Source organism: Pholis gunnellus, assembly GCF_910591455.1.
Source record: "Pholis gunnellus genome assembly, chromosome: 7".
NCBI classification, from domain to species: domain Eukaryota; kingdom Metazoa; phylum Chordata; class Actinopteri; order Perciformes; family Pholidae; genus Pholis; species Pholis gunnellus.
In genome coordinates this window covers 3,071,363-3,083,961 of record NC_136533.1, presented here as the reverse complement: position 1 = coordinate 3,083,961, position 12,599 = coordinate 3,071,363, and the positions used below count along the sequence as shown (strand labels likewise).

At 41.1% G+C, this 12,599-nt stretch overlaps 1 protein-coding gene across 1 annotated transcript in view; it reads left to right on the top strand.

Annotated features, from left to right (window-relative positions):
* The first annotated feature begins 392 nt into the window (after nt 1-392).
* Nucleotides 393-12,599, top strand: part of LOC306699188 (F-actin-capping protein subunit alpha-2) — an 18,594-nt gene continuing 6,387 nt past the window's right edge. Inside the window, exons 1-3 of the mRNA XM_079163718.1 lie at nt 393-469; nt 10,923-10,986; nt 12,013-12,064. Of these exons, the coding sequence (XP_079019844.1) occupies nt 431-469; nt 10,923-10,986; nt 12,013-12,064 (155 nt within the window). The 5' untranslated portion in view covers nt 393-430. The remainder of the gene's footprint in view (nt 470-10,922; nt 10,987-12,012; nt 12,065-12,599) is intronic.

The window sequence follows — 12,599 nt, the reverse complement described above, 5'->3', positions numbered from 1 at the left end:
TAAAACAAATATAAAAAAGCTGTTTTTGTGCAGGAATGTTCACAGTCCAAGAAATGTGCAAAAGTTCACACTGCAAAGTTTGTAGAATATGTGCAATGTACAGATAATCCAAAAGGTGTGGCACACGTGGAGACTTCACTTATTTATTGACGCTCAGGAGGAAACATATTTAGAAAATAAATAAATAAAGTCAGAGAGCTGTACAGAACATAACCTCAGACCAGTGTGCATAAATAAAATGTATTTACAAAAAAACAATAGCGCAGTGATTAGTTTTGCAAGCATTCCACATTATTGAATTATGCGAAACACGCGAGCTTCGCGTGAACTGTAGCGTCTATCACGCGCCGAAGCCAAGCTGTGTGGGAATCCACCCCGCGAGCGGTGACGTCACTGGGCTCTGACAAGCTTGGTGGTGCCGGAAGAAAAGATGGCGGATCATGAGGAGCAGCTATCCGACGAGGAGAAGGTAAGACGCCGATTTAATCGTTTGACAGACTCAAGCTGAAGGGAGCACCGTGTGCGGCGGTTAGAGTCCGTCTTCCTCCGGTTGTTTTCTCGGTCGTCGACCGGGATTAAGTTGAATTTTGGAGGAAACAACAACCTCCTCCAGGCCTCAGCAGAGATACCGCTGCTGCTGCTTTATTATTTTTAGCTCCAACTTCCGCTCGTTTTAACGGAGGCTCCTTGTACGGTCCTGACTCAAAAATAGGAACCGTGTACATATTATAATAAATTCACATTAACATTGACTCCCACGCCTTATTCTCGTGTATGTGCACATGCTGTTATCCGCCCCCGTTGTGTGTTTCTTCTTGTTTTTGTGTGAGGGAAGTTTCCACATCGCTAGCTTGTTACGTTAGCATAGCTAGCATTGCTAACAGACAGCTACAGACTTACTAACACGCCCTTTTCACTGTGTTGACACCGCTTTTCTGTCGACACAACACTGCAAAGTGGTGAATTGTCAAGAGTGTTTTAATTAATAACATGTCCGGATTTCATTTGCTATGTGACAGTAAACCGTGGGTGTTCTACAAGCTAGCATGCTAACAGCTGTACCTTTTAATAAGTAACGTTTCACAGACAGTAAAAAAATATGGAGGAACTATAGATATTTATATGTAATTTATATATTTAATAGATTATTAATACATTATTAAATGTATATTATTATTATTATATAATGTAATATATTATAAATAAGTAATAAAACGGTAAAGTATATTAAATAAATAAAAAAAAGTAACAAATCCACAATAACTAAAATATTATACAGACAGACAGAATAATTGTAGTATTGCACAGTCTATTTATATTTTCAGATTTTTAGTGTCTACAGCAATGAAGAGGTTATACCCTTTAAAGCTGCTTAATGTTAACTGTTAGCACTGCTTGTACCCCCATTACTATCTCAATGAGCTATGGTTACTTGCTTTAAAATGGGTTAGGACAAATAAATACATAAATAAATAGGTTGTAAAAAGAAGTCTGGTTGTACAGAAGTCTATGAGAAAATGACTCTACTTCTCTCTTGAGTTATTACCTCAGTAAACATTGTAAACATGAGTTTATGGTCTCAATCTCTAGTTTCAAGTCTTCTTCAATACAGCATGATGTTCATTTAGTAAATTATGGTCCATTTAGAGTCAAACAGACCATACAGCAGGGGATGCTTTAGGGCGGGGCTACACAGTGATTGACAGACGTATACGGCGTCTCTACGTCACTCCTCTTCAGTCCAGATATGGTAACTTCCGTTCATTGGTTGCTAAAAACAACAACATGGCAAAATGTTCTTAGGTGTGTGCTCATGGTGTTAGGCTTGTGGTTTAAGCTAGTAACAACCATAACTGTTAGTGCTGTGAGAAGGATGGGATCTCCTTTTCATCTCTTCACCACATTGGTTTCCACATCTGTCACATTTTGACCAGACGATTCTGATTTCGTAGATCTGAAACTGAGAATGCTGGTTGAGCACCCTGCCAGGCTGTCGGGTAGAGAGACGGGGCTCAGCCAATACGCAGTGTTTAGCTGGTGGAAGCTGTTTATTTCTCTCTGGATACGATTGGTGTGGTACCAAGTGGGTTACATCCATCCAACTGTACGTTGTGCTGTTCAACGCAAACACCACAGTTGTGTTTTTGTACTTTGAAGGCTGTCTCTCCAGCGCATTAGCTCACAGCAGTCAGCCATCTGTTCCGGGCCCTCGGCCCTTTTCTTTTCCTTTTTGAAGCAGTGCTGAGAAAAACTGCAAAAGGAGGAAATGAGCCTTTTGTTTTTCAACTGCATAACACTGACAGTGGGTAATAGTTTCCGAAAGTCGCTAGTCAATTTGAACGACTCTTCCACTGGCTAGTCATGATTTGTAGAATAAAACTACAAATGTGTGGTGGCCTGCCAGAGGCCGGTGGAGCGGATGAAACGATCAGCCGAAGCCAGAATCTTCTGGCTCACATCTGTTGGTACTTTCCCCACATTTGAACGACAAATCTGCACACTTTCTTATTGTGGGAATCCTCACTAGCTACAATCTGTGTCATTACTGTGATGGCTGTTCAGTCTGCTTAGGAAGAAGACTCTGTTTTGATAGGTAGCCTTTAGAAAAGTTGACCCCGGACATTTCTTCCGTGTCGAATGCAATAAATAGCTTCGAGGTTCGTCTCTTCCTAAACGTGTCCCATGAGAAATTTCCATGTTGTTGCTGTTGTCAGACCTGAAAGCTCCCTGATGGGGGATTTCTAACAAGTCTCTTCCATTTGTAAATGATTAAACGGTGAGAAGAGTCTCTGCCACAGATAATACATTTCCTCTTGTAGTGTTTTTGAGTCATTTGGGCACCAGCCTGCCAGCTTCCTGATCACACTAAAGAAACCACACATGGGTATAACAGGAAGCTGCTCTTACTCAACGTGTGTCCTTTGTCTGTACTTAAGTGACAGGTACCAGAATCCCTTTACATATCTACATTACCTGTCAACTTCATTGTTTCTCTCTGCAAGGAAATACCTGAAACAATAATCCGGCACATGGCAAAATGATTGACAGAGGAGACAAACCCACTACCAACAAGCAAGATTTATAAGCAAATGGCAGCTGCCCACCTTGTTTTGCTGTAGCTTACACTTCCATTGAGTAGTCTGCATTGTATTTTACACAAGAGGTATTTTTTGCTAGCTTTTCTTGGTAGTTGTTGTAGGTCAAAAGAAACCTCGAGGTTTCTGTGCTTTGGTTCCTGTTTCAGAAAGAGCAGACTTTTCTGTCAGCTGGTTTGGTGAGAATCCATCATCACGTGAAAAGGAGTGTTATTCAAGAGGGGATGTAAGATGATATATTAATAGATATCAGACCTTTCTGATATCCGGGAGGGAGCAAGAATCACAAAGGGAAAACTCAAACTGGTCCTACAGTCGGCTCCCCGTGCGACTCAAAGACATGCGTGATGTGCTTTCCTACGCTGTGACAAGAGAGCGTGGAAGAGGCATTAACTTGTTACATTTGGCTCAATAAGCAGCTGGCTGGTTGGATAGCTAGCCTGCTAATTCCACCATGCTATCATGCTACACTGGTTACAAAAATAATAGAGTAAAGAGACTGGTGACTAACATTGGACAGCAGCCAAATGTCACTTCTGCAGTTAAGTTAGCATAACAGTTCATTTATTATACTGCCAGAGAAGAAGGTAAATTGTCAGAGTGCTGACAGTACCAGGGATGGTGGCCTGATTCCTACCATGGGCTCCAGTGTAAATAATGCATGTAGTCCCGGTACAGTAGGGCTTTATGAATGAAAGCATCTACGACATCCCATATTTAGAATAACGCCAGTCTGGATATTTAGTCTAAGCATCCTAGAGGATCCGTACAAAGAGTTGGACATCTGTATGTCAAATATATAAACCTTTACGTAATTACTTTTCACAAAGTACAATAAATTACAGAAATACATTCTTCTTATGATGGAGATAGAAAAATATATGTTTTACTGTAGATCAGCGAATAAAAAAGGTTTATTCTCAAATGAGAATAAGGTTTTATTGCTGTCTGGGAAAGAAGGGGCATTAAAGAAACCTCAGACAAAGTATACTCCTTTTTAGATAATGCTGAAGTTAAAGGACCAACAACCCCGGATGTCTTAGACCTTAGGAGATATAGTAAAGATGACCGCTGGAAACTCGGGCATCTCCCTTGAACTGAAGAATGCATAGACAGAGGAGCTGACTGTACTGCAGCAGTGACAGAGATGTTATCTGTCTGTGCTGAGGCGTCACACTGATGCCCTGATTAAGGGTTAAACAGATTACTACCTGGTTTCCTATAAACTGATAAACGTTGATGCTCTAAGACCGTGGGCTTTGCTCTGGAGTGTCCGCATACTGGAGGTGGTAATGCAAGCCAGCGATAGTCCGTACATTGCGTAGCTGGCTGCTGGGGGGTGAAATGACACTATACTTTTACCAGTAAGGAGAAGTCATCGGGGGTGTTGGCTGAAGGTGATAAATGTGCACATCTAAAGTAGACATGGCAGCAGTATTTATGCAGCGCAGTCAGAGTCCGTGCAGGAAGGACACACGTTTGATCCTCGCCAAAGTGTCCGGTATGTGTGTGTCATTATAAACAGTTTGATTAATCATTGATTATAGTCTCTTTTTACAGCTAAAATCATCACAAATATAAGTGTGCACGTTGGCAACGGATGTGTTGTTTTGCATCAGCTATCCAGACAAGTTAGCAAGCTGTAAACATGGAATTAAAACTGTTACCAGCATCAAAATATCAGGGTTTTTTTTGCGTGTTCGGTTGTCAGAATCAGTGTTACAAAAGCAGACTCAAGCTATGTTTAGTCATGGCTGCTAGAGAGACGAATGAAGGTGAATCAAATTCACTAAATAGTGAAGCTGTTTGATTTAATTTATTTATGTTCCTGCAATAAATATTCAAATATGAATTGGATGGTAAATCTGCACGAGAAATAAAGAAAAATAAATCAAATTCAGTCATAATATAGTGATCTGTTTTTACGCAGACAGACGTGATCACGATCAGAGTTTCCCACTGAATCTCGTGATGGGCTTCTACAAGGTTTTTGACATTTCTGTTGACTATGTAAAGGTTTTTAAAATGTCTGACTCTTTCAATTAATATCAGAAAAGACAAAGTAGCAGACAGCAACACAATCTACAGAGATGGAGAGTTTTGTTTGCTTCCCTCAAAACCTTCACATACGTTTCAACAGCAGAAAAATAAACCAAGCAAGTTTGAAGTCTCCCAAAGTCAAAGTTAACGCTCAGCTGAGACGAACTGAAACTGGTGGCTGCCTGGAAGGAAGGAAGTCGATCTGAAAAACTGCATTTATGATTCACAGTCTATGTGATTTGTAGTTAACGGGCTGAAACCTGGAAAATAATCGCTGGTACATTATGTGAACCTGCAGCTAAGACAGTAGAGCAGGCGGCATTGTGTCAACCTGAATATGAAGCAAGTGCCCCAGACAGTCATTACTCTGTTCAATACAATTATTGAAAAAGTAATGATCTTTACTATCATTAAACCGTCTGCCTCCGACTGTGTTTATGCCCTCGTTTCTTCAATTTCATCCTGAGCCGACCAGCCGCCACCTCCTGGTTTCGATTAGCAGAGGAACATTTCTAGTCGCCCTCCGGCTGACGGTCCTCCTCCTCCTCCTCTAGACTTATTATTCATGAGTTATAGCCCCCGTCACCCACCCTCACCAATATTCACCCTAATCAGACAGGTTCTCTAAACTCGGCTGTTTGAAGCATTTCACCATCTTTTACTTTTTGGGATATTGAAATGGATGCACGCCAGGGAAGAGGATCAAACTCTGGGAGATGATGCAGCTTAAAAAATGCCTGCGGGTGAAAAAAAAACATTGCTTTCAGTTTACTCCTGCTGTGTTTTTGTACCGTTATTATTTCCACGGCTCTGGATTGGGGGCGATAAGGCGATTTTGGATGCTAGGATTAGTTTTACGAGTGGTTTCGGTGTCAGCGGGTGTCGTTTGGGAATTAAGAAAGGGTGCTCCATCAGAGGGTGGGATGGTGGGGTTTTGTGTCAGGATGGTGCGGTTTGTTTTGCGAAGGAAAAGGAGGGTTTGCTGGGTAATATGAGGAGGAATATACGGTGCGAGTTGAAAGAGAAGAGACCAGCTGGTGTCTCGGCCCAAGAGAGGACAAAGATCCAAAGATCCCACACTGCAGGGGGGCGTTTATGTCCCGTGTTCTCTGAATGGGTCGGTTAGCTCCACTATTATTATTATTCCAGCTCCTTGGTCAGATCTTCTCGGGAGATAAAAAGCCATCAAAAGAGAGTTTCTCCAAGATAATGACTGGTTCATATTTAGATAACGCTCACAGCAGCAATCGTCGGCTTCTTGCTGTCTCTTCTGTTTTCCAGTAAAATGACCAAACTACTGTCAGCTCTTCTGTTTTTGTAGTGCAATTTTACCAAAGCTGCAACCTCTATTAAATGTGGTCTCTGAAAATTGCACCCAAATGCAGAACTTAGTCCCAGATATTAGACCTTAACTACTAGCACTGGAACAACACAATGGCTTTGACTTAAAAAACAAACAAACACAAAACTGATGTTTTTAATTATTAAATTAATCGTTTAGTCTGTAAAATGTCAAAGTTTCCCAGAACCTAAAGTTACATGCTCAAATATCTTATCTTATCTTAGCTGACTAACAGCGAATAACAGAGCTATTTAATTTACAATTAAATAACAGAACAAACTGCAGTGAATCCTCACAAGTTAGAAGCTGGAATCTATAGATTCCACAATGTAAATCTCTTAAAAGAACATCGAAGTTGCTGTCAATTCTTTTTCAATTGATGGACGAATCAATTAACGGCCTAATTGACGAGACGTCTTTCTCACAAACTTTCTATCTTCAGTGGTGGTGGAGTTGCTGAACACTTGTATTAAAAGTTTGTTTAAATAGTTTTGGGGCTAGACATTTAACGTAATGTAAAAAAGTTGCGATTGGCGATATTATCCTAATTGTTAAATATCTAATAATTGTTAAAACTCTTAAAATGGCATTAAAACATTTTATTTGTAAAGCAGGGTTGCACAACGAGATTCAGATTGTAGTCCCATTTCGCTACACAAGAAAAACACACAAAAACTATATTATGGATGGGGAATGGAGTGTCACAGCCAGAGGAAAAGAAGCTTTTATTAAGTCTGGTGGTCCGGTAGCTCATACTTGTGTATCCCTTTCCAGACGGCAGCAGGGTGAACAGGTTGTGGCTGGGTGGGTTTTAGTCTTTTTAATCCCTTTAGGTCTTCGCAGGCACCTCTTGTCACCGATATCACTGGTGCTCGGTAGATGAGCACCAGTGAGGTGATGTTTCCAGTCAGGATGCTTTCTATCGCTCCTCTGTAAAAGTTGACAAGAACCTGACACTGAAATTCTGGAACTTAAAGCTGCTAACTTGCTCCATTGATGTAGACGGGAGATTGTGTCTTCGCCTCCTTTTTAGTCTGAAATCAACAATCAGCTCCTTGGTTTTACTGACGTCGAGCAATAGGTTGTCATTGTTGCTGTGTTGAAGAAGACTTGATACTAGAGATTGAGACCATAATGTTTACAATGTTTACTGAGGTAATAAATCAAGAGAGAAGTAGTCATGTTCTCATAGACTTCTATACAACCAGAGGAGTCGCCCCCCGATGGACAGTAGAGAGAATGCAGGTTTAAGTCACTTCAGCATTGTTCTTTTCATACCCGGAGGTTGCCGAATGATAAAGTCCTGTATCGTCCCATCACTATTTGGGGCTCAAAACGGATAATTAACTAAATTTCCCCGCAGAGACTCTTTGCCTCAGACTCGCGTCTTCATGTAGCACGTCAGCTGTTCATGCTCGAGGCTAAAACGAGGTCTCAGAGCTCCGATGTGTCCCAGTGGCTCGTGTGCCGGCGTTAATACTTAACCTTGCCAGCTCAACATTTAAATTGCAGCTCAACAGTAATTACCTCTGCAAAGGAGGCTGTGCTTTTGGTTTCATTTGTCTGCTAGCTGACAAGATAACTTCAATCCATTAGACCTTTGAGATACGATTGGTTCTGAAGTTATTAGTTTTGGGGATGATCACAAACCGATTAAATGTCATTATTTAGCCTACATGTTCTTATTGTTCGGTGAGGCTCTGTGTGGATTCCTTTCAGTGGTAGTAATAGTGCATGAAGCAGACTTCTTCCTCCTGTCTGCACAATAGCTTTGTGCAGTCACCACTTGCTATTACATCTATTCATTGGTTTATTTTGGGAGGGAAAGTGCACATTAAAAACAAAACATCACTGTAAATGCACCAATATGCTATTTTTCATTTGTAGTCCTCATTATTTATCATTTATAAGCATGCAGAATCAATAATAAAAGAAGAGAGAATATAAATATAAGAAGAAACCTCATTCAGGACACGCTTACACTACATTGTCGAGCAACACAGAGGCTCATAAAACCACGCATGCAAAGCAATCAAATGAGGGGCAATTATGTTAATAGAAACGTGGACTAAAGACATAATTCTGCTGCATCTTTAGACACTAAAAACATAGACTCAGTCACAGCAGAACAACGATAAACGACGTGCATGCAGGTCTGTGAGGGATGATGAAGGATCTTGCTTTTGGAGCCAACATTCTCAAACGGTATCAGTGTCCGGCCTGTTTAACATGTAAATAACCTGCAAGAAACAGGGTAGAAACGTGAGTGTATTATTTCATTTAATGCGTCTGTTGCTGTTATCTCAGTGCATCAGGAGAACTGGTCTGAGGTACTTAGAGGAAAGAGGAAGTATTACTCTGTTCTTAACTAGCTTTTACCAGTCAATGGCGTACTCATAATCCACTAATGGAGTATCCTCTTCCTCCTCCTGTCAGTGATTTATCTCCTCTCCTCTCTCTCCATGCGCCCTGAAAACAGTTATCTGTCAGAATTGATTGTAAAACCGTCTCCGTGTTGTTTCCTGTGCAGTCTTCACCGGTCTCTCCCGAGCTGTTGGCGCTACGCAATTAAGTCTACAAGCTCGCTCAGTTGTTCACAGCGGAGAGTAAAGATCTGCAGTCTGCACCATTTAAGCCAATAATAATAATTGAAGTGTTGAATGTCTTGAAACAGTTTAAAAGGCATTCATTCAGTGTTTTATCCATACTTTTTTATATCTGAAATGTAATTACAGTGGCCTGCTCCGATTTAAACAATTCATAATAATTAATAGACTGACTACCTGTAAAACGTGCTACCTGCCTTTTTGCCAAAGGCATGCTGGGTAAAAGGCTTCAGTGTGTTCAGTGTCTAGCAGCAGTTAGTGGACTTTAAATACTATTAATAGACTTAAATGAAACCAGATCTGAGTGTGACGGGTGAGAGAGTTCAGTTTTATGATATTTGAACCAGATGAGGGTCTTAGTTTGTCATATTTACAGACCCGTATAAATGTCAATTATCAGTTAGTAACTGTCCAATATGTCTATAACTGTCATACTATACTTTAATCACCAGATGAAGTGCAGATAAATCTGATAAAGGAGACATTTTTAAGTCCATATTTTGTTTTAAACGACATACAGTGGTGTTCTGGTAGAGACCTGTCAATCACTGTGTAGCCCCGCCCTAAAGCATCCCCTGCTTTATGGTCTGTGTGACTCTAAATGGACCATCATTTACTAAATGAACATCATGCTGTATTGAAGAAGACTTGAAACTAGAGATTGAGACCATAAACCCATGTTTACAATGTTTACTGAGGTAATAAATCAAGAGAGAAGTAGAGTCATTTTCTCATAGACTTCTATACAATTATACAAATGTGTAAGCGTTCCTGGAAACGGCCCCTGGAGTGTCTGGGGGAAACCCTGTTTAAACACTCCCGTCCAGGAGTGTTTAAACCCCCCCCCCCCCCCCCGACGTCTTTCCCACGGGGACGTCGAGTCACAAACAAACAACTTATTTTTCCCCACCGGCTGTTTTCACAAAGAGACGCATGTGAGACGCACACACCTCCGTTGTTGTGTTTTTATGAATTTTTAGTGTGTCATGATGATCTCATGACAGAGGATGCGAGATACAAATGCAGATACACTTTGATCTCAACATCGCACACACACACACACACACAGACAGACGTTCCTCCCCGAGTGCCTCCATTTCTCTCAGCATCGCTCATTAGCGATCAATCTGCAGCACTGCGCGAGTGCCAGAGCACTTGTATACACACACTGCTAATAAGGGCCCAGAGGACAAACACACACACACACACACACCTTGTCTCACACACACACATATATATATGAACACCTTCCCTGATACACCAGCTTGTGATAGAGAGGAGTTGAGGCATATAGAGGTTGGGCGAGAGAGAGAATTTGTGCACTAGAGGCCTCAGCACATTTTCATGTCCTTATATGGCTGTAAACCACGCGGGGTGAGGGAGGGAGGGGGGGGAGGGGCCGTCATCTCGCTCTCTGTTTAACATGTGACCTGGAAACAGGAAGTGTTGCGGTGCAGCAGCAGAGTGAGGAAGAGGGGGTAAAAAATGAAGACTGCTCATACGCGGCGAGACATATAAGCGCCTCGCTCCACCGTGACACAGTCTCATCACACCCTCTGTTGGCCACCGTGCGTACACACAGGCAGTGTTTATATTGTGAGGTTTAGGTATTACATCAGTGTACCAGTGAACGCAGCAAACCCGTGTTTTCATGATGGAAAAACAGTGTTTCTCAGTGGTGGCAAATTGTCCAAAAATAAGGAATAAAACAATCCATAATAAAGAGATTTAAATGTCCTATGGTGTGTAATAAAGACTGATTCATCGTGTTAATGTTCTGTGTCAGATCAGAGACTTCCAGTCTTAACTTGTACCTTTGTGTGTTTCTCTTGCCTGCAGGTACGCATAGCAGCTAACTTTGTCATCCACGCCCCGCCAGGAGAGTTCAACGAAGTGTTCAACGGTAACTACTCTGGTTTCTCTTCATGCAACATGTGATGTGTTTCTCAGAACTGGACCTTCATCCCTCCTCCTCCTCATCCTCCTCCTCCTCCCCTCATTACCTGTCACCTCTCTACCGTCCATCATCTAAATCCAGTGCAGCCTAAAGATATGCGTTTAAAAGAAGTGTCTCTGCTTGAATATAATGTGTATGATGATTGATTTAGCAAAGACATGCAGCTTAATAACGTAAGCCGCCGTCAAAGCACGTGAAAACATAACTTTAAAACATCCTGTGTAGTTCTGCGGCGATTAGATTAATCTTAAAGTCTGTGTTAATCCTTTCAGCTTTCATTTGTATTGTTCTAAACTTACAGAATACACTTGACATAGTATAGAGACATTTTATTCCTTATTTTATTATTGGTCATTGGTTCTTTTTTATATATATATTTAATACTTATATGCACCTATTTCTTTTCTATTCTTTATCTTTATTTGTCCAGCTTTGTTGTTGTTTCTATTTCTGTGAAAGTACATCAAGAAAGATGCAAAAAAACACAAACTGACTCAAATCTCTTGTATGTGCACAAACCTAATAACATGTCTTTATATAATATTGTTGTAAAACTGGGCGTCTGCCTGCCTGTCTGTCTCTCTGTCTGTCTGTCTGTCTGCCTGTCTGTCTGTCTGCCGGTCTGCCTGTCTCTGTCTCTCTGTCTGTCTCTCTGTCTGTCTGTCTGCCTGTCTGTCTGTCTCTCTGTCTGTCTGTCTGTCTGTCTCTCTGTCTGTCTCTCTGTCTGTCTGTCTCTCTCTTATCGCAGCCCGACAGCCACTTTGTCTCCTTTCATCTGTGTGTGATTCTACAGCCTCTTCCCACTGAGCTGATTAACCATGTCCGCCTCACTCCCCCCTGAAGTGTGTTGAGGCTTTGTCTGGTGTGTGTTGTCTGGTGTGTGTTGGTGTGTATCGGTGTCTGTTGTGTGTTTGTGTGTGTTGTGTGTCGGTGTGTTCGTGGTGCTGATCTGCTGTTCTTGTTTCTCCTCAGATGTGCGATTGCTGCTCAACAATGACAATCTCCTCAGGGAAGGTGCAGCGCAGTAAGTCTCTCCTCTTGTCGTGCTTCATGTTTTTGTTTTTGCAAAAAGACTTAAAAGTCTGAAGCGAAACATGCATCATATGAAATGTCCCGATTATCTTGGCTAAAATATTACGATTTATGATTTTATCCTGATAATCGTCATATACTTAAAACTCTTAAAATGGCAATAAAACATGCTGGAATCACTTAACTTTTTACTTTGCAAACAAACAAATAAACCATAAGGTCCCCCTGCATAGATAAAGGATAAATAAAAACAATAATCAACATGTTTATGTATGAGTCTCTTTATTAAATGAGGCTCTATTTATCATTTCTGTTCTTACAAGCTCGACAGCTTTATCAAGTCACTCATGACGATATTCCTAAAATCCTGTATCGTCCCATCCTTAAATCAGACTGTGTCATTCTGCATCTTTTTATTTCTATGTTTCTATTTTATTTTGTGTAATATTGCATCAGGTAATGTTTGTTCCAGCTGAGTTAATACTTTACTCTCCGTCCATATTATCGTGAAGTCAAACGTCTTTAAA